Here is a 22,060-nt window from a genome sequence, read left to right on the forward strand (position 1 = left end):
CTTACAGCAGCGCACAGTGGGAGAGCTGCGGCCACGGGAGCCGCGGCAGGGGAGGGGGTGCGCTAACCAGCGAAACCCCCCAGAGCACTCCATTCTCGTAAGAGACCGCCTGGGCCTGGGGACAGTGCGCTCCCGCACCCTGGTAGAGGACGCAGGGGGTCAGCACTCTCCTGGATGGTGGCGCCATCTTGCCGGGCTGTAAGTGACGGAGGCTCCTACGGGGAGAGCGCCAGATACAGGCTGTCCGCTTCTAGGACAGACCAAGTGTTTTGCCTACAAAGGGTAGTCACACTTATGTTGGATGGAGGTAGCTATCTCCGCACAGCGGGGGGTGGGGCCTACTGACACTAGCTCCCCCCGCTCCATGGCTGTAGTGGAAAGGCTCCTAACCAACATTTCAGCTGCTGGTCTCTGAAGCAGGCCACCGTGGATGCTACTGAGGGAGGACAGGGACACAAATTCCTCTCCTCTGCTGGGTTTTAGCCACAAGGAAGGCTAAGTATTACTATTATTATTATTATTGTCTGTCTGGGAGTTTGGGCTGTGTTGTTGGACTACCTGCTTCCACAGGATAGTGTAAGCGTGGCTGATATCACTGACAAGTCAAAGCCCGCTAAGATCCAAACCCCTACTATGGCGATATTTTGTACGTGTGTCCAGTGTCATGTAAAATTGCCATGTGGACAGTTGGACTTCGGAGAGCTGTGCATGGACTGTCAGATGGGTCCCAGATGTGCGTAGGCTTCAGGTGGTGCCACATCTGCCTCGGAGAACCAGCGTGGGCTCAGACTATGGGTCACTTACTCTCCGATTTGGTGAGGCTCATGGTTCGTCAGAGGGAAACACAGGCTCAGGCTACTGCGCCGGTCCCTATCATGCAGGCGCCACCCACAGCCGAGGTGGTCTTCCACACAGGACCCGACCCACCTTGGCTTGTAGTATGAGCGCACAGCGGCGGGATTCGAGAAAGTTTCCCCTTATATGGAACGGTTCTTTGAGGACCCTAAGCTGCGCATAAGCGTCTTCCTTTGTCCAGAGAACCGCTAGACGTTGTGGATTCCTTGGAGGGGGGGGAACTTCCAGAAGAGGAGGTTATTCCCGAAAAGGAGGGTCCAGAGCCCCCTTTGGGTCAAGGAGTGGAGGACCTCATTACGGCGGTGAGACAGTCTCTGGACTGCCTGGACCTGGATACCCAAGCAGCAGCGGTGGGACCGTTCAAGTGTAGGCGTAAGAGGATTGTTTGTTTCCCAGATCTCGTTGAGGAGGCGTGGAAGACGCCGGATAAAAAGTTCTCCGTCCCTCGGAACTTTGCAGCCCTTTATCCGCTTCCGCCGGACCAGGTCGCCAAGTGGGAACAGCCTCCCAAGGTTGATGTGGCTGTGGCACGTTTGGCCAAACACACTGCACTTCTGGTTCAGGGTTCGGCATCCTTCAAGGATCCTTTGGATGAAAAATTGGAAGGCTGCCTTCGGTCCATTTTTATTGGCTCGGGGGTCGTTATTCGCCCTTTGCTGGCCTCCGCCTGGGTCACTCGTGCCATAGAGACATGGGCCGACAGATTTGTCGCTGGAAGTCAGAGTGACTTGACAAGAGATGCGTTACTGGATTTGGCGGAGCAGCTTCGTGGGGCAGGGGAATATGTGTGTGAGGCCGTCCAGGACGGTGCTCAGGTGTCCTCCAGGGTTTTGGCTACAGCTGTCTCGGCTCACAGAAAACTCTGGCTCCGCGTCTGGGAGGCTAACACTGAATCCAAGCATTCTTTAGAATCTCTCCCTTTTTGCAGGGGGATCCTGTTTGGCTTTGAATTGGATACCTTCATTGCCTAAGCAACTGGAGGGAAAAGCACCTTCCTGCCCGTAGTGGCCCAAAAACAAAGGGGCCCACGGTTCCGTGCTTTTCGCTCTTCCTATCAAGGAAGAGCATCTGTTAGAGGTCAAGCCGCCCGTGGATGGTTCTTCCCCAGCAGGGGTTCGGCTCCACGGGGCAGGTTTTTCGGTGCCTCAGACGCTCGGGAGTAAAGGCTACTGAGAAGCCTAGCGCCTGATGGGGTCTCTGCCCATCCAGTCCCATCAGGGGTAGGAGGGCCATTCAAGTACCGGTGGGTGAGGGGCATTGTCAACATCAGGGGTCCACCACCGCAGCGTTTTTTCGCGACAGCCCTTCCCAGGGACACGGAGAAAAGAATAGCCTTTGACCAGGCCATCAGTTCTCTACTTTACTTTAAAAAGGAGTTATTGTTCCGGTTCTGGCGTCACACCGGAAACGGGGCTTTTACTCCAACCTCTTCCTGGTTCGAAAGTCCAACGGCACCTATTGCCCGATTTTGAATCTACGGGCTTTGAACACCAGACTGTGGATGGACCGGTTTCGCATGGAATCAGTGATCCAGGGAATGTCGGCAAACAAATTTTTGGCTGCGCTCGACATCAGAGATGCGTACCTCCACGTGCCTATTTGGTCAGGACACCACTCTCTCCTCAGGTTCACAGTCGGACAGGCACACTACCAGTTCCAGGCCCTGCCATTTGGCTTGGCAAAAGCTCCACGCATCTTCACAAAGATCATGGAGGCTATGGCGAGCCTGCTGCACGTGGACGGGATAACAGTCGTTCCATATTTGGATGATCTACTGGTGAAAACAGATTCAGCTTCCCAGTTGCAGGTCCATCTGGACCGCGCAGTGCAGGTGCTTCAGTATCACAGCTGGATCCTGAACTTCGAGAAGTCTCACTTCACGCCTTGCCAGTGCCTGATGTTTCTAGGTTTGATCTTCGATACGTCTCTCCAAAGAGTCTTCCTGCCCGAACCCAAAGCCGGGCCCTCCAGGATCTGGTCACAAAGGTACTGTTGGTGCCTCGCCTCTCCATCTGGCTATGGATGAAGTTACTAGGTACGATTATCACTACTTTCGAGACCATCCAGTACGCCCGCTTCCAGTGGTAGATTCTCCATAATTGGATGGGTCGCACGGAGGATCTCTCCTCCCAGCTTCTGGTTCTGTCATACAGCACTCGTGAATCTATTAGTTGGTGCCTGGTTTCCGATCACCTGCTCCAAGGTCCGCTCCTTGGTCACTCCCAGCTGGGTCGTGACTACAGACGCAAGTCTCAGTGGTTGGGGAGCGGTGACGTCGAACCTTTGTCTTCAGTGTCTCTGGTCGTCATCGTAGACTGCTCTACCAATAGATGTCCTGGAGCTTTGGGCCATCTATCTGGCTCTGTTGGGAGCCCAGTCCTGTCTGGCTGGCCATCCAGTGAGGATTCAGTCAGACAACGCCATGGCAATGGCGTATGTAAACCATAAGGGCGGCACCAAGAGCGTGGCTGCCATGGCAGAGGCAAGTCGCATACTACCTTGGGTAGAGATTTTTGTTCCGGCACTCTTGGCAGTGTTCATTCCAGGTGTGGAAAATTGGGAGGCGGACTTCCTCAGCAGGACCACCTTCCTGTCAGGGGAGTGGTCTCTCCACCCGGAGGTCTTCCAGCATTTGGACCGGAAGTGGGTCTCAGCACAATTGCAAGGTTCCCGATTTTGTGCGAGATCCCGGAACCCGATGGCCTTCGCAGTGGATGCCATGACCGTTCCCTGGAACTTCCGTCTGGTCTAAATTTTTCCTCTGATTGCCATGTTATCTCTGGTACTCCGGCAGGTCAGGGAGCATCAGGTTCCGGTGGTCCTTGTGGCTCAGGACTGGCCGCGCAGATCGTGGTTCGCCACGGTCCTCAGGCTGGCCGTTGGGCCCAGTTGGCGTCTTCCGCAGCGGCCACATCTACTCCTGCAGGGTATGTTCCGACACCAGGACATTCCTAGATTGGCTTTAAAGGCCTGGTTGTTGAGACCGAGCTCTTAAAAGCTAAGGGATTTTCCCCTTCCGTTGTCCGTACCATGTTGCGGGCTTCCGAAACCGGTCTCGGCGTGCAACTACCGGTGGGTCTGGAAGACCTACATCTTGTGGTGTGAATGGCGCGGAGTTCATACATCCCAGTTCCGCATTCCGAGGCGGTTCAGCTTTCCTTCAGGGAAGTTTGGAAGCAGGCTTGCGGCTTCAATCACTGAAAGTACAGAATTCGGCTCTGTCAATCTATTTTCAGCGGCGTCTAGCCCTCCTGCCAGAAGTTCGGACTTTTTTGCAGAGAGAGTGTCGGGTTCAACCTCCGTTTCAGCCGCCAGTGGCTCCGTGGGATTTGACCTTGGTCCTATCTGCTCTCAAGCAGGCTCACTTTCTGCCTTTGCACTCTGTGGACCTTAGATTTGTCATGTGGAAATTGGTTTTCCTCATGGCCATTGCCTCTGCTCGGCGGATCTCTCAGTTGGGGGCTTTGTTTTGCAAACCATCGTTCCTCATCTTCCATGACGATCGGGCTGTTCTCCGAACAGTTCCTCCGTTTCAACCAAAGGTTATTTTGGTATTCCACCTAAACCAGGAGATTGTCTTTCCTGTGTTTTCCCCATCGGAAACTTCCCGGGACCAAGACGATCGGTCACTGTTGGATGTCGTCCGGGCCATGCGGATCTACTTGGACAGAACTTCTGCCCTACACCATATAGACTCCCTTCTGGTTCTCTGCGACGCTCAGAAACGTGGCTGGCCAGCCACAAAGCATACCATTGCGAGATGGCTCCGCTCTGTCATCTCTCAGGCCTATTCTAATGTGGGGCGACCGGCACCTGCCAAGGTGTCGGCTCATTCTACTCGGGTGGTGGCGACCTCCTGGGGGGCACGCCACGGGTGGTGGCGACCTCCTGGGGGGCACGCCACGGGGCCTCGGCTGAACAGGTCTGTCGCGCAGCTATTTGGTCCTCTGTCCACACGTTTGCGCGTTTTTACAGGTTTCATGTTTTTGCCTCCGGCGACGCCCATTTTGGGCATACAGTTGTCCGGTCAAGCAACCTGAGCGTTCCCTCCCCTGGGGGCAGCTTTTGAACGTCGCATGGTCCAGTGTCCCACAGCCTTGATGAAGGAGAAAAGGGGATTTTTGGTTACTTACTGTCCGGGCGGTACCGTTAGTTTGGTTATTGTTATAACAGTGTCACTGAGTTACTGCTTCTCCTTACCAGACACTTTTGAAGTGGTACTGCAGTCATGGGGTTGCAGAGGGGAGGAGCTTGGGTTAAAGTTAAAGAGTTTTGTTAAGGGCCAGCTCCTTTCAGTCCCATCTACAACCCCATTGTCCAGTGTAACCAAAAATCCCTTTTTCCCTATTTTCATCTGTACTTGTCACCTGTCATCCGTGCAAGAATTATCGTGCAAATTGGTTACCTCCAGTTTTGCTATAGGATAGCACGATAAACGGGAATGTGCGAACATGCGATAAGCATCAAATTCGGGCGAATGGTCTAAAAACTTTTCTCCGGAGAAAACTTACGGGTTATTGACTGGCGGTGACCCTATTCACCCGAAAATAACTTGTAAGTAGGAACACCATTTTAAAGAGGCACTATCAGTCGTGGATATCTGCAACTTGGTAAGTGCCATGATGGGGGAAATAGAGTACTTTAAGCATTCACTTCACTTCTGATAATTATTTTCTGTAGTGCAAGGTATGCACTGCCCCCTCATGCCATTATCGCATTATATATGGTCACAGGTGCACATATAAAGTTATAGTGTAATAGGCACACAGAGGAGAAGACTTATGAACATAAACAAAGGGGTACAGAGGCTCACATAGGGAGGCTGGGGGAAAGGGAGTACACACACATTCAAATTGTAGATAAATTACAGCTTGTCAAACACAAAGGAGGAGACTAATGCCGGGTACACACTAGACGATATCTCGGCTGATCTGGCCGGATCGGCCGAGATATCGGACAGATCGTCTAATGTGTACCCTCAATGTCACTGATGATGCGCCCTCCCCACGCGTTTCGTACGCATTTGCTGATGCCGCACTTGCCGATGCGGGTGCCATAGCTGACGAGGTTGGTACACACTAGACATAGTCTAGTGTGTACCGGCCTATAGACAAGGACGTGTTAGAAACAGACACATGAGGAGAGGGTATAGAAAAAGGAATGCCACAGGTTTCGGAGGATGTCAGTTATAGATACTTCTAGGCTTGCCCTATAGAATTAGAATTACAATCCTTCAAACGGGCTCTCAAGACCCACTACTTCATCAAAGCCTTCCAGCTCCCATCCTAACTTGCTGCAACATGCTCCTTCCTTCCTGTTTACCCCTTCTGTGTCACACTTGTTTGTCTGCCCCTCCCCTTTAGAATGTAAGCCCTTATGAGCAGGGCCTCTACCCTCTTTTGCTTCTCCTTACTTTACTTTCATCTACTTCTTACCCCCCACCAGGGCACCTAACACTTGGTTGCTTATGCTTTGTTGCATATCTAGGTGTTATGGTCACTAATGTAGCAGTGTGTATTATCCATGACCTTGTCCTATATTGTATTGTATTGTAAGTCACTTGTCAAATTATTTGTTTATGTACTTTGTAAGGCGCTTTGGAACACTTGTGGTGCCATATAAATAAAGGATGATAATAATAATAATTAGGCTTCTCAACTGTCTGTTTTGGGCTAATGTGCCTACTGGACAAGAAGAGGTACGGTATGTACCCATTAGATAGAAATGAACAATAGTAATACTGTCAAATCTGTTTAAATATATCATTGTACAAAAATTAATGTACTATTTCCAAATCCTTCGTTCAAAACCATTTTATAGTATCCAGTTTGTGGGCAAATTACCTTCCACTCTGCTTAATTTGATTTAGTCTGTGTAGATTGATATGTTTGTAAACTAAACAAAATTCTGTTTTTGTTAAAGAATGACCTAATCATCATCGTCTATCTTTGCTAGTTATCAATCATTTGTTCAGATAGCAACAATGGTTTATGTGGAAATTGTGTTTTAGTTATTATCATTAAATATGTGTTCTGGATCTTTTTCGTGTATGTAGGTAGCAAGAAAGTCTGTAAAAGCTACCTGCCAAGTGACCTCATCTTCAGTGCTATCTCTGCTGTTTTTCCAGAGAGAGGTTTCCCAGAGGAAGTCAAGGAAAGGTAAGTTATCCCAAACTGTGATGCAGTAGGTCACTGACCACATATTAATGTAATTCTACTGAGATTACCTATATAGCTGGTATTGATCAGAGAATGTGCTAACATTTGTTTGACATAATCTGTTTACTACAGATTGTGGAATGCTAGCAATAACTATGAATTATAGCTGTGCTTCCTATCTAATAATATACCCTATGAAACCTTTGGCATAGTACCCACAGTAAAATAGTTAAATCCATTTATTTGTGAATTGTGTTACTTAGTTTAATTGTTTATGCTGTACACACATAGATTAGCAAATAAAGATCCAATGATTTGTTAAGGGATATACTGTTGAGTCCTTTGGTAGAAAAGGAAGCTCTTTTTGGTCACCGAGGGCAGTGTTGTATATCATTCATTCATACACTCCTAGTCCTTACTGTGGCTGTTTGTTATTGCCTTAAGATCTCCACAGCATTTGCATACCTGTGAAAACCTACTTTGCTTCTGACACTTTTGCAAGTCATTTTTTTTAGAAAATTTTCAGTATACCAGAAAATATCAAACAGTACACAATGGCATGAGTATAGAATAGAAAATGCAAAAAACATAATACACTATAATAGAAAATATCATTATTCAAAAGAAAAAACAAAAAAGAAAGCAGAGAGAAAGAGAAAAGGGGGTTGAGGGAGAAAGGGTAAGAGGAGGAAGGGAGTGGGGGAGGGGGAGGGAAATTAACACCAGGATCTAGGACATAGTAGACTGAATCCTAGTATCATAGCAGAGAGATAGGGTTTAAGTTACACACGTCAGGGATTTATACTTATCTGATTCTCAGAATTCCAACCAGCTAAAACAAATCATGGAGTATAAACAAAATTTATTGGGCGATTACATAATAATGTCATCCATGGACCTATACAATTCAATTCTTTGAAACCAATCCAGCAGGGTTGGGGGTGAGGTAGATCTCCAACGCATTAGGATTACAGCCTTGGCAGCACTATTAAGGTACTTCAATTGCGATTTTTTTTTGTAAACAGATAATGGTGATTTATGTAAGTTTAAGAGACAGAATTCTGGTCCATCCGGTACATCTGAACCCAATATCTCATGTGTCACCAAAACCACCTCATCCCAAAACACCTTTAGAACAGGGCAGGACCACCATATGTGGAGGGGGGTTCCCAAATCCGCCCCACATCTCCAGCAACAAGCCGACATACCAGAATACATTTTGTACAAGATGGATGGGCGAGTCTCAAGGGTAAGGATATTAAGATTTCTCAAATATAGACTTCCACTGTGGAATGCTGATATACATGCCAAGATCCCTCTCCCAGTTTTTAGTAAACTTTGGTAATGAAGAAAAAAGATTTTCAATTAAAAATTTTTTATATAATTGATAGTATTTGAGAAGAAGAGGTCTGAGACACCACCAGCAACTCAAAAGGTGTCAAGTCTCGGGAACCTGCTGAACGGATATCTTTTGTCATAAGAAAATGTTTAATCTGGAGATAGCACCATATCTAATTTTTTTGGAGAGGCCACTTAGCCTGAATGTCAGAAAATGGCAATACACCAGAGGAGTCGTAAAACTGCCCAATCCGAAAGATAATCAAAAGATATAACCCAAGCGCCAGTGGTGGTGTGTAGTTAACTCCCCTCCTTGTGTAAAATTGCAGCACACCCACAGGAAGTATTGCCAAGCTTCCAACAATAGCAGAAATACAAACAAGAATAGTAGGCGGCGCCTATAAACACATATCAGGGAGTATAGTGTTAATATCCTTTTAATAAAATCTCATGTATCTGAGTATAGGTAAACATTTAAGAGCATAAATAAAACTCCCGGGAGTATAAAAAGTCTATACACAACATGTACTAAATAGAGCACAAAATCACAATTCGATATTGTAATAACAAACAAACAAATGCAATAACAGAATTTCCTCTAATAGTTCTCAGCTGATGAGTATAAATCTGAACTCCAATGCATTTGTAGAAACATGTGTTAAGCCAAATTTAAAAGAGGCCCAGTTGACAACAATGTGTCTAATAGCTGAGAATAAGCAACTATTGTAGCCGTAAATTGAGAGATGAACGGCCCAGTAAAACTGAATAGCTGACAATGTTCCACAGTGCACTTTTGATGTGCACTTCCAATAAAAGCTGTATTACAGTACGGAGTGAGAACATTCAATGCTCCTCTGTACTCACTCTCCTCCTGACAGTCCCGCCGCTCCAGCGGCTTTCAATGCTGATAGCTCCGGCTCCAGCAGTGTAAACCTGGTGGCAGCACACAGCAACGCCGTCCCTCTCGATGGAAGCTCCGTCCGCAGCCCTCCTAGTGTCTCACTTCCAGGAGGCTGCGCGGGTCACATGGGGCGTCAGCTGCTGTGAGTGTGCAGGACGGAGGAGTTTGGAAAGATAATCCCAGAGGGTGAGTGTGGTCAGCAAATGGGCTCGGCTCTCAAATGGTGGTCCGTGTCCTAAACGCGTTTCTCCGCACATCGGCGGCTTTTTCAAGAGGCGGAAGTGAAAAAGCCGCCGGTGTGCGGAGAAAGTGCACTGTGGAACATTGTCAGCTATTCAGTTTTACTGGGCCGTTCATCTCTCAATTTACTGCTACAATAGTTGCTTATTCTCAGCTACTAGACACATTGTTGTCAACTGGGCCTCTTTTAAATTTGGCTTAACATGTTTGTACAGATGCATTGGAGTTCAGATTTATATTCATCAGTTGAGAACTATTAGAGGAAAATTTTTTTTATTGCGTTTGTTTGTAATTACATATTGCGTTTGTTTGTTATTACAATATCCAATCCGAGAGATGCCTGCTCTTGACCAAAGTGTAAAGACCTGTCTCGAGATCTCTGGAGGGAATATGGGATTGTCGAGCAGCGGAGTTAGAGGGGAATAAATTGAGGAAATATATTCCTTGCCCTTAAGACTCCTCCATGTTGTGATGGTCGGCCCAATGGTTGGATGTGAGATCCCTGGTGGTGTAGAAAGCCACGGCAAAGCATTTCATTGACAATCTATAAAGGAGCCCTCAATAGATATACCCATTGTTTCACAGAGTTCTGCCTTGACCAATCATATACTCTACTTAACGTAACTGCATCATAGTAGATGTAGATGCAATATGGGGAAGTTGGAGGCCACCCAAATGTTTCCTCCTAAACATGACATCATGTTTAAACCGAGGAGTTCTTCCACCCCATACAAAATGTCTACCCATTTTATGAAGCTCCACAAACCAGCTACTCTGGATCGACACTGGAAGGGCCTGTAATAGGTAAAGTACACAAGGCAAAATATTAATTTTAATAATATTTATCCTCCCAGCACACGAGATGCCCAAGAGGAAAGCTCATGTCGAATTTTCACAAGGAGAGGCCTAAAATTAAGGGAGTGGATTTTTAACTGTTTTCTAGGGAGGAGCACACCAAGGTACTTCAAATGTGAAGGATGCCATTTAAATGGAAAAGCCAGTTGCAAACCTGATAATATTAAGAGGGACATTTAAATTCAGAGTCAATGACTTGGAGAAGTTAATTAAAAAAAAAAGACAGTTCTCCAAAGATTTGAAGCTCCTTCATCAGATTAGGGAGAGATACCAAGGGGTTGGTAATGATGGCTAAAAGCTATCTGCAAAAAGAGCCAGTTTATAATCCGAATCTGCTACCCACAAGCCCGTAATCTTAGAGTTGGCCCGTATGGCTTTTGCCAGAGCCTCCATGCACAATATAAACACCAGCGGAGACAGTGGACAACCCTGACGTGTACCGTTCAAGATTCAAACTGGACTTGAGAAGTCTCCATTGACCTTGGCAGAGGGCTCTCTATATAATGCCAAAATCCTATATAGAGAAGTGGATCCTAGACCCATGTATTCTTACAGGTCACGCATAAATCCCCAGTTAATGCAGTCAAAAGCCTTTTCAGCATCAGTTGACAAGAGCATCGCAGGTGTAGTGGACTGGGCAGCCAAATGGATCAGATTAAGCATTTTGGTAGTGTTGTCACGGGCCTTTCGGCCCAGGACAAATCCCATCTGGTCTGTATGCATTAGAGCTAGTAATAGGAGCTTAAGCCTGTTCACAATAAGTTTCGCAAACAACTTTAAGTCCACATTTAGGAGGGATATGGGTCTATAACTAGAGCATCAAGACAGATCTTTCCCTTTCTTAGGAATTATTACTATCCTTTATTTATAGGGCGCCACAAGTGTTCCGCAGTGCTTTACAGACTACATAAAATAATAAGTGAACAAGAAATGAGTAACTTACAGTACATTACAGTGCAGGACAAGGACATGGTATATATACATAGCTGCAATAGCGATTAAAACACTCACAATAAGCAGCAGGGAGTTAGCAGTCAAGTGTTAGGAATGATGGTAATGTGGGCTTCTAAGGTTTGGGCAGATAAATACTCTTTATCATTGACTGCATTGAATGCTCGAAGCATCATGGGCACCAGATCATCGCTAAAAGTTTTATAATAGGAAATAGGGAACCTGTCAGGCACAGGGCTTTTCCCAGATGGGGAAGACTTGATTGCCTCACCTAATTATTATTGTTATTATTATCCTTTATATGGCGCTACAAAGGTTCCGCAGCACCTTGCACAGTACATAAATGAGCACACAAGAAAAACAGTTAATAGCCGTGCAATACAGTGCACGACAAGGACATGGTTTATAGACATAGCTGCATAACACAAGCAGCAGGACATAAGCAACCTTGGTGTTAGGTGCCGTTGTGGGGAGTTCGGAGTAAATTATGCTATAAGTAGGAGAGGTACGTGGTCCCGTGCTTCAGTCCCGACCGCTGACGCAGCTGAATTGTGGCAAGGATCGAGGCCCTGGCTTCCTGCAGATCAGTAGGTTGCAACCCGCGGGGAGGTAGGAGACACCCCCCCAGTTCCGCAGACCTCACTGCATGGACTGTACTGGGTCCAGGCGGTAAGGGGGTAGTAAAGATGAGTCCTCAGGCTTTGTAGGCAGACGTTTAATTAATAGCCCAGGCAGGAGCTCCAGACAAACGCGCCCGACTCCTCCGTCTGCCAGGCCACGCCCCCCACTTCTGACTTTTTGAATACTTAAGTACAGCGATAGAATTTAGTCAAGGGAACAATTTAATCTAATCTTTATCCTTTGTTGGGTTTAGTTAAACTGAAATTCCAAGGATGGAAGAAACATCAGTTAACCTAATAATTAAAATTTTCTCTATCATCAAGGCTGGGGGACACTGGACCATGGGGTTGTCGCTGGGTGAGCAGGAGCTGGCACTTAACTACTGTAACTTTAAGAACATTCGCTCCTCCTCCTGCAACCACTAGAAGGCCAGTGTCGTTTTAGTGCCCGTAGGAGTTGGGCACGTTTGGTGGGGACTGCTGGGCAGCCCCAGTATTCTTTTGAGTTTTGTTTGTAATTGATTTAATTTCTTTTTCACTTAAATATTCTGTGCTGCTTTGAGCAACGCACAGTGAGAGTGCTGAGCCAGCTGAAGGGAGCTAGTGCTAGCTTGCCGCTTTTAGAGGGTGCAGGGCGATGCTTGCCGGGATTCTGCAGCTGCTCCACGGAGTTTGCATGTGACAGGCAGCACGTGACACCCGTAGTCCGTGCGGTCCCAGGTTTTTTCCCAGTGTGAGGGGAAGTAATGGAGAGTGGCTGCTCTATGCTGTTTATGGTCAGTCCCTTAGTGAGCCTGGGGCCTGCTAGTTTGAGTTCCACTTCTCAGCGCTGCACACAGCAGTGGTCTGAGGGTGCATGGCGGATGAGACAAAGGTCGCGGAGCTTACGGACAGCGACGCATGGCTCCTGTGCAAAGATGACATGCAAATTCATGAAGCGACGGTGTAATGGTTAACATTACTGCTTCACACCACACAGGTCGTGGGTTCAGTTCCCACTAGGGCCCTTACTGTGTGGAGTTTGTATATTCTCCCTGTTCTTGCATTATTTTTAACTTGTGCTTAGTATCATGTTAAACTGCCATGTGGACAGCTGGACTCGGGCATAGTTTGCAGACTGTCAGACAGGGCCCAGGGCCGCACAGGCGTAGGGAGGGGTGCTGTCGCACAATGCTAGAGCTGGAGTGGGCTCCGGTTCTGAGCCGGCCTGTAACTGACTTGGTGATGTTGATGGCACTTCAGCGGGAAGATCAGCTTTCAGGCCTCAGCCTTGAATGCCTCTTCGGTGAAGGGACTTCCTTCCCCATCTGCTAGTGGGACGGTCTATTAATCAGTGCCTGATCCTCCCTAGCTCCGCAGCATGGGGCTTATGGCGACGGGATTTGGAAAGGTTTCAACTTATCTTGAACGGTTTTTTGGGGATCCTCTAGTGCACACTGCGCACAAAACGCCTTCCGTCTGCAAAGAGTTCAGCGGACATCTCGGATTCAAAAGAGTAGGAGGGCGAGATTCCGGAGGATGTAGTTTTTTCCGAGGTTGCGGACTTGGACTTTTCCTCAAGGCATGATGTTGCAGACCTCATTATGGGAGTTTCGGCAGCCTGGACTGCTTAGAGATCACTGCTCCGTTAGAGGCGGTTGGCCAACTTAAAGGTCGGCGCAAGGTAGTCACTTTCTCTGCTTTCGGATCTTGTCGATGAGGCCTAGAAATTGCTGCATAGAAGGTTTTATGTCCCTCATAAATTTGCTCTCTTTATCCACTCCCAGCGGATCATATGACTAAGTCGAAACGGTCTCCTGAGGGAGTTGGGCGCCTACTAAAGGACTACCCGCCAAAGGTGTGTCCTTTCCCTGCATGGGGTTCTGCGCAAAAGGGACGTTTTTTCCAGAACCTATAGACTCTCAGAAGCCAAAGCTCCTGAGACACCTAGCTCCTGACAGGAGTCTTCTTCAGACCCCTGAGATCATTTTGAGGGGTTCAATAATCAACCTCGGAGTCCTCCACCACAGTGTTTTGTCGCCATCAGTCTTCCCCGCAATGCAGAGAAGAGTAGCCTTAGACCAGGCTATACTGTACATTCTCTGCTTTCCAAAGAAATTATTGCTCCGGGTTCGGTGCTGCGTTGGAAATGGGGTTTCTACTTCATCCTATTCCTCATTTACAAACCGAACTGCTCCTTCCTGCTGATTTAGAATCTGCGGGCCATAAACACCAGGCTTTGGGTTGACCATTTTCAGATGGAATCTCTCCGATCGGTGTTCCGCAGCATGGAAGCCAACACATTTTTGGCCTCACTCAATGTCCAGTATACGTACTTTCAAGTTTTCATTTGGGCTGATGATCGCTCTCTCCTCCGGTTCATGGTCGGCGTGACTCACTATTGGTTCCAGGCCCTGTCATTCGGTTTAGCTGCAACTCCGCCCAGTTCACGAAGATCATGGCAATGTCAAGCCTTCAACACAAGGAATGTATAACTTTCATTCCTTATTTGGAGTATCGTGAAGGCTTCCTGGTTGCAGGTGCATCTGGACCGCGCGGTACAGGTACTTCTTGATCACGGCTAGATCTGGAATTTCGAGAAGTGTAGCCTGATATCGCCAGCGCCTGCTGATCCTGGAGGTGCTCTTCACCTCCCTCCAGCGAGTCTTCTGCTAGTGTACAAAAGTCCTGATTCTGAGGTGGACGCTAATGCGTACACGCAGCCAGGCATTACCACGCTCACATCTGTGAATATATGCTAATGATAGCAAAGATCACCCGTGCATAAAGACGCCCACTGCTGCCTTCGTACTTGCATGCTTGATCGTATGCATGCAGAAATATTGGTAACATCGAAGGACATCGGCAGCCATTTTACCCTTGTGGCATGTCTGATCTGCCGCAGCCTAGGAAGCTCTTCTGCCACACAGGGCTGCGTATGCACTTGCAGTGGCTAATATATGCACGCCCACTTAACGGCGTTCAAACGCCCAGGCACGTCTGCGTTTCCTTAAACCCCCCCCAGTCAACACCCCCAAATAGTCACTTCCTGTAAATCAATCTGCAATGGGACTATGTGATCTGCGCACGGCGTTCACTGCGGGATCGCACAGCTTCCTTCGTGCACTGCGATGCTTGCGCAATAGCAAACAAATGAATTTGTCACTCGCTCCAGGGCTTGCGCACGCTCACTGCGGCCACTGCGCGTGCGGAGGGCCTCACCATAGACCCGCTTGCGAGCGGGTCTGACTGAGGTCCTTAGTCTTCAGAGTCTTTGGTAGTCATTGGAAGCTGCCCTACCGATCTTTGTGCTCGAGCTCCAAGCCATCTATCTAGCTCTCTTGGAGGCCCAGTCCATCCTGGCTGGCCAGCCAGTTCGGATTCAGTCAAACAACACAGTAGCAGTGGCGTATGTAAATTAGGCACCAAGAGCCCGGGAGGGTGGCTCGAATTCTGTCCTGGACGGTGGCCTTCGTTCCGGAGGTCTCGACAATGTTTTTACCAGGCGTGGACGAGTGGGAGACTGCCTTTCTCCACATAAGCACCTTTCTCCCGGGAGAAGGGACGCACCGGAGGTCCGGAGGTCTGCCAACAGTCGGTTCAGTGGTGGGGTCTTCCGGCGGTGGACCTCATGGCCTTGCTTCACAATTGCAGCGTTCACCTGTGGTCCAGAGGCCTGAGGGCTTGCGGACCTGAGGGCTTGCATGGTAGATGCCATGACAATTCCATAGGACTTCGGTCTGGCCTATCTTTTTCCCCTGAACCAGATGTTGCCTCGGGTGCTATAGCGGGTCATGGATCAACGGGTGGCTCCAGACTGGCCGCCCAAGTCCTGGTACGCTGACGTTCTCGAACGGTCGGTAGGTCCCAGGTGGAATCTTCCACTGCAGCCATATCTTCTGCTGCAGGGTTGGATTCTGCACGAGGATCTTCCTCGATTGGCTTTTGAGACCGGGCTCTATAAGACTGGGGGTTTCCTCCTTCAGTGATCCATACTATGTTGCGGGGCCAGAAACCGGTTTTGTTGCACACAAAGAAATGTAATGCACACAAAAAAATGTGTAATGATTACATAAGTTTTTAGAGTTGAACTGCAGTTCCATAAATTTATATTTATGTTTCAAATTTCCACAGCCTGAGGTTTGTGTATAGGGATTAGCGCAGACACCTATTTTATATTTCTGTGTTTTTGTGAGAGTGATTTGCAGGTATCCCTATGGTGTCAGCAGCAAGTCTCTATATTAGACAGCATCTGAATGAGTAGCGCACCATTTCTTCTTTTTCTCTCTCAAGCAGGCTCTCTTCAGTTCGTTACTTGGCAGTTAGTCTTCCTTACAGCTATTGCCTCAGTTCGTCGTGTTTCCGAGTTGGGTGCTTTGTCTTGCAGGCCGCCTTTTTCTCATATTCCATGACAATGGGGTGGTTCGCCGTATGGTTCCTATGTCCCAACTGTAGGTGGTTTCGACTTTCCACTTGAGCCAGGAAATTGTCTTTCTGAAATTTCCTCAATTGACAGGATGGTGATGATCTGGCTCTATTAGACGTAGTCCGTGTCCGGCAAATTTACTTGGGTTTGACTTCCTCCGGACAGATTCTCTGCTTGTTCTGAACGACATCCAGAAATGGGGTTGGCCGGCTACAAAGCAGACCATTGCGTGTTTGGATCTGCTCAGTCATCACTCGGGCTTATTCCAGTGCGGGGTGACCAGCACCGGACCGGCTGTTGGCGCATTCTACACAGGCAGTGTCATCCTCCTGGGCAGCGTGGCACGGGTCTTCGGAAGTACAGCTCTGCCGTGCAGCTACCTGGTCCTCTGTCCACACGTTTGCAAGTTTTTACAGTATCAGGTTTTGGCCTTCGGCAGCACCCACTTTGGGGGTACTTTTCTCCCCTTCCATGACTCAAACCTGGGACACCCAAGGTGCAAGGTGCACACCTTAACCACTAGCCCACACACACCAGTCATGTTGAGAGCTGCAGCTGTCGTGTATGTGATGTGAAGTGTGCGAATTAAAGTCGGCAATGTGTACAATGTCAATAGCGGTCTCAGCATGCAGCGCCATTGAATAGAAGCGAATGATGGTGGGGGTGGTGAGCCATACAATGAGCTCAATGGAGTGTAATAGTAATGCGTGATGGTGGGAGGAGGTGGTGAAGGAACTTGGGTGGCCATACACAGAGAGGAAGGTAGGAGGGAAGTGCAAAGTAGTGTATTTTACAAGTATTGAACCTGACATGATCTCTCCTTTATGAAATGTGTACAATACAATGTCTACTGTATAGCGGAAATGCCAAGTGGTGGGATGTTGAGAGAAATGTTTTGAGTTCAGTAGAGTTCCTTAAAATAACTGAACTTCAGTTGCTCTGTCTTTATGTAATGCTTAGTGTGCGTCTTCTAGTCAATGTAAGCTACGGCTGCTTTAGTGTTCCTTCTAGCTCCGGCGGCAGGCAGGGCGCCGGAGCTAGAGAGGGCAATCTTGTGCGCGTGCCCGAAAAGGGGACGTGGTTATGAAAAGGGGGCGTGTCTATAAGACGCGTCCCCTTTTCGTCATACTTGGGGACGTGCCCGGCGCTTACGGACATGCCGGGCAGCCCCCAAGCGCTGCAGAAAGGGAGAATAGATGCCGGGCGCATGCGCCCAGCGTCTATTCTCCGGCGGTGACCGGATCACCGCATGTTTGTCCACCCGCGGGACACTGCGTCCCGCGGGTGAGAACTGCTCCCGCAGGCTGTTAGGGCAGGGCGCTTTTTGCCCTCCTCCTGGAGGGCAGGGTGCTTTTTGCCCTCCAGAAGGAGGGCAGGGCGCCGCGCCCCGCTAAAACAGCCTAGCGGGAACACTACTGCTTTATTGGGACTCGATGCAGTAATATGCGTCTAGGGACACGTTTAGGGCCAGGGACATTGCAGCACAGTAATAGTGTTGAGTCCACATACATCTATCCTCCATATGGTACAAGTTGCGCCACACATAGCGCAGGATTGCTGTGTGACTCTGTAGCACAGAGCGTCTTTTTGTGCGTCTCTATTACCTTCAAATCCGTCTTATTATTACAAGCAGGTTCTGTTGATTAAAAGTGATATGCAGCATGCCTATGTTCTGTGAGCCAGTGCGGGTTTATCTGCAAGCGAATCACTACATTACAGTGTAACAGTCGCTGATACTGTAACGTAGTGTTTCGCGTGCAGATACACCTGCACTGGCTCACAGAACATAGGCATGCTGCATGTAATTTTAATCAGCAGACGCTACTTGTGGTATCAATTCGATTCGCTGTATGATTCATATGCATTTCAAGTTTAAAAGTCGCATAAAAGACGCTCGCGCTACCGAGTCACGCCATAGCATGGCGCAACTAGAAGGCCTGTTTAACGTGCAAGGAGGCTAGATGTATATGTATTTGTATAAATAACAGAATTCACACACCACCAAGTGATTAATCTTTAATCCCGTGGCAAAGATTTCAAAACCTCAATTTCCATGCCTCAAACCGGGGTATCCAAGGTGCAAAGTGCACACCTTCACAACTAGCCCACACACACCAGCCATGTGGAGAGCTGGACCTGTCGTGTATGTGATGTGAAGTGTGCGAATTAAAGCAGGCAATGTGTACAATGTCAATAGCGGGCAGTGTTACAGTCGCTGATACTGTAGCGTAGCGTTTCGTGTGCAGATACACCCGCACTTGCTCACCGAACATAAACATGCTGAATGTAATTTTAAGCAGCAGAAGATGCTTGTGCTATCAATTCGCATCGCTGTGTGATTCAGACGCATTCAAAGGTAAAAAGTCGCGTAAAAACGCTCACGCTACCGAGTCATGCCATATTAGAACAGTACAGGACTCACACACATACTGTACTGTAATTATTTAATACTTTATTACACATTCTTCTACAGCCCTGATTCCATGACCAAAATGCTGTACTATAGTGCACCGAATCACAGCTTCTGTCAGTCAATCATCGGGCAGTGATACAGAAAATGCATTGGTAATCTGACGCATGCGCTGTGTAGTTTAGTTTAGTCCATTACGAAGCATTCTTTGTGGAGCGACTTAAGGCGTACTGCGTGTCGCGAGATGCTTGTCGCGCTACGTGGCGTATGGAGCAACAAACTAGCTGGGCACATCTGTATCTCTGCAAATGCTCCTTCTCAGTTTCTAAGAGAGAACTGTGCCAGAAATTCCAGCGGGTGTGCAATAGAAGAGGGTGATCAACAGTGTCAAAAGTGACAGAGAGGTCAAGGAGGATGAACATGGTGAAGCAACCTTCAGACTTGAATAAATAACATTTGTAGCCTTAGTGGAGTGAAGGGGAGGACAGATTACACATGATTAAATAGAGAGTGAAAGGAGACAGGTTTATACTGAGATTATAGAGAAGGAGGTGAGAAATTGGGTGGTTATTGAAGTGTATAAAGAAGGGTTTTTTGTTTATTATTGACACATGAATGTTTTTAAAGTGAGAATGAGCACATAGGGGCATATCCAATTGGGTGCGAGATTTTGACCCACAAAATCACATGGACTTGCAACAAATTTTGGATTACCGCTGGTACGAGAGCTTCCAATACCCACGGAATCCAATCTTTTCAAAAAATGCACGCTAGGTTTTTAGCTTTGAATACCCTGCTGTGAGTGAAAAAAAGAAAAGTAAAAAAAAAAAAAAACCACTCGCCTGCTCCGGACGTTTGCTGCTACCTTAGCACGGCTGCTGCATCCTCCGACTGCTGGACCAGCTCATGCTTTCCCCTGCAGAAGAATGAAGCCGGCCAGAGAAGGTATGTGTAGTGTGTGCGGGGAGGAGGGTGCAGGGTAATGGGGGTAGTCTAGTGTGTGCAGGGAGGGGGGAGCAGGGGTAGTACATACCTGGAAGCTGTCTGCGACGCTGGAGATAAGAACAGGAGGAGAAGACAGCACTGCGGAAGGTGAATAATTGATGACTAAGCTAATTGGAAAATTCCAATTGCTTAATTAGTCATTAGGAGGGGTGCCGTCAGGTACCCAGAGGATTTCCCGACCATTTTTTCCTAAATATATGGATTTTACGAAAAAATGGACCTGCTCTAGAGGTGCTCAAAAAAAACTCCCGGTGCTCAAAAACTGAAAAACCCTGCACCTAATTGAATAGTAAAAATCCTGCACCTGCAGGAAAAACCCTGTATGTCTGGGATTTTTGCTATTCTCACACCTAATTGAATACCCCCATAGTTGTAATTACTTTGAAATTGCACAAGTCGGCTTTAGAGCAAGATTTCCTCCTCTGCAATTCATGAGAGCTCTTTTAAGTAACGGGTCTAATTGGAGTGGCACAGCTGAGTGCTGAAGGTTCTGAGTGGTGGCAGGGGTGCTGAGTCAAGGGCTAAGGTTTGAATGCGGTTATACAGGTATGTAGCCAGTTAGACAAAGAAGTGACTTGTAGAGGAGTGGTTCAGGAATTAAAGAAATAAATGCAGGGTCAAGGGCATCAAAATGGATTAAGATGTGGATTTTGGTCATAGAAATAGTGGAGGAGGTGAGGAGAGGTTGAAGGAAAGGAGGATGTTATCCCAAAATGAAAATGGAGAAGCCATAAGAAAACCTTGATAGAAGTTTGGCAGTGGCCTAGTCGATGGTCGTATCAGTAGGGATATTGAGGGTATGTAGTCGGACTCCCGGCGCCAGAATCCCGACAGTAGTCTGAATCCCCGCTCCAGAACCCAGAGAGCTGACATACTGACGGTGAGGGTTAGATTTAGGGTTAGGGGCTAGGCCATACATATTGTAGGATGTGTGGTACCTGCGGGTGGGGAAATCGGGAATGTAGATGTTGAGGGGTAAGTGAAATTAGATGGGAAAGTTTAATGAAGCAAAGAGGAGCAGAACTTCAAGAAGCATAGAAGGGGGAACTTGCTCAAACTGCTAAGCAGAGAGGATAAACAAAGTAGGTAAAGTTGTGGGCATGGAAGAGAGCAGTAATGAGATAAATAGCAAGGCAAGATAAAGCAAAGAGTTTCAGAATAGTGCACAGCGATAAATAACATTGACAGAATGGGACAGAGCAAAAAAAAGCTCTCCACTCTGATTATTGTGATGCCGACTTTTATCCCTGATAAGTCTCTGTCCCTTCACTAGTCGGATGTTGTCAGAGCTCCGTAGACCTATGTTATAGGACTCTTTGGGGCATCATAAAGTTTTTTTGCCAAACTAAAGAGTGGCTGACTTGCAGACTATTGCTAAAAGGATTACTTGAGTAATTCAACAGGCTACAGTGCAATGTGGAAACCTGTTACTGAAAAAGTGAGTGCCAATTCTACAAGACCTGTGAGCGCATTCTGTGGTCCTTGGACCACACGTTTAAAAAAAAATAGAACATTTAATGCATTCCCTACGGAAATGCTAAAGGCCCAAATCATTTACTATACCGAAGCCTGGCAAGGATCCGACATTTTGTCAAAATTATAGACCAATAGCTCTATTAAACTCCAATGTCAAATTATATGCAAAATTAATCGCTAACAGATTAAATCCTATCCTCCCTGATTTGACATCTCATGATCAAGTGGGCTTCACCCCACTTGTAGTGTTGTCAGGGGAGACAGGCCCCTGACAATACTAGAAGAGTTTTCTCTCTTCTGGATGCTCAAGCTGGTGGCTCTCTGCCTATGGTCTTACTTTCTCTAGATGCAGAGAAAGCTTTTAACCGGCTTCATTGGCTTTTCAAGTCTCTGGTCCTTGCTAGGTTCGGTTTTTCTGGTTTGTTCTTGAAAGCTATACTAACTTTATATACTGTCCCCTCGGCCCCGTGTTTATAGCAACAGCTTCCTTTCTAGTAGCTTTAATATCACTAACAGAACTAAGCATCTCTCACATTCGCTCTTGCAATGGAACCACTCGCTGAAAAAATTAGAACTTCCCCCTCCTTTAGAGGACTGTCTGTTGGTCCCACTCAACATAAGATTTGTCTCTTCGCCGATGACGTTCTTTTATTTGTTACAAAACCGGAAACAACTTTACCAGCCCTTCATACTAGTCTTCAAGATTATTCTGCAGCCTCGTATTACAAACTTAATACCACTACAACTGAAGCATTAGCATTCAATGTTGACCAGCCTGCTTTATGTTTACTTTTGAATAGATATTCGTATGCTTGGCAGTCTTCCAGTATTACATATCTGGGCATT

The 22,060-nt window shown here is 47.4% G+C and overlaps 1 protein-coding gene across 2 annotated transcripts in view; it reads left to right on the forward strand.

The window, feature by feature from the left end:
• EZH1 (enhancer of zeste 1 polycomb repressive complex 2 subunit) overlaps positions 1 to 22,060 on the forward strand; it is a 106,939-nt gene that overhangs the window by 44,400 nt on the left and 40,479 nt on the right. For both annotated transcript variants that reach the window (XM_088480756.1, XM_088480755.1), the window contains exon 10: positions 6,911 to 7,013. In XM_088480756.1, the coding sequence (XP_088336882.1) occupies positions 6,911 to 7,013 (103 nt within the window). The remainder of the gene's footprint in view (positions 1 to 6,910; positions 7,014 to 22,060) is intronic.

The sequence above is a fragment of the Taudactylus pleione genome, unplaced genomic scaffold (assembly GCF_031769625.1).
Source record: "Taudactylus pleione unplaced genomic scaffold, aTauple2 ptg000256l, whole genome shotgun sequence".
Classification (NCBI taxonomy): Eukaryota; Metazoa; Chordata; class Amphibia; order Anura; family Myobatrachidae; genus Taudactylus; species Taudactylus pleione.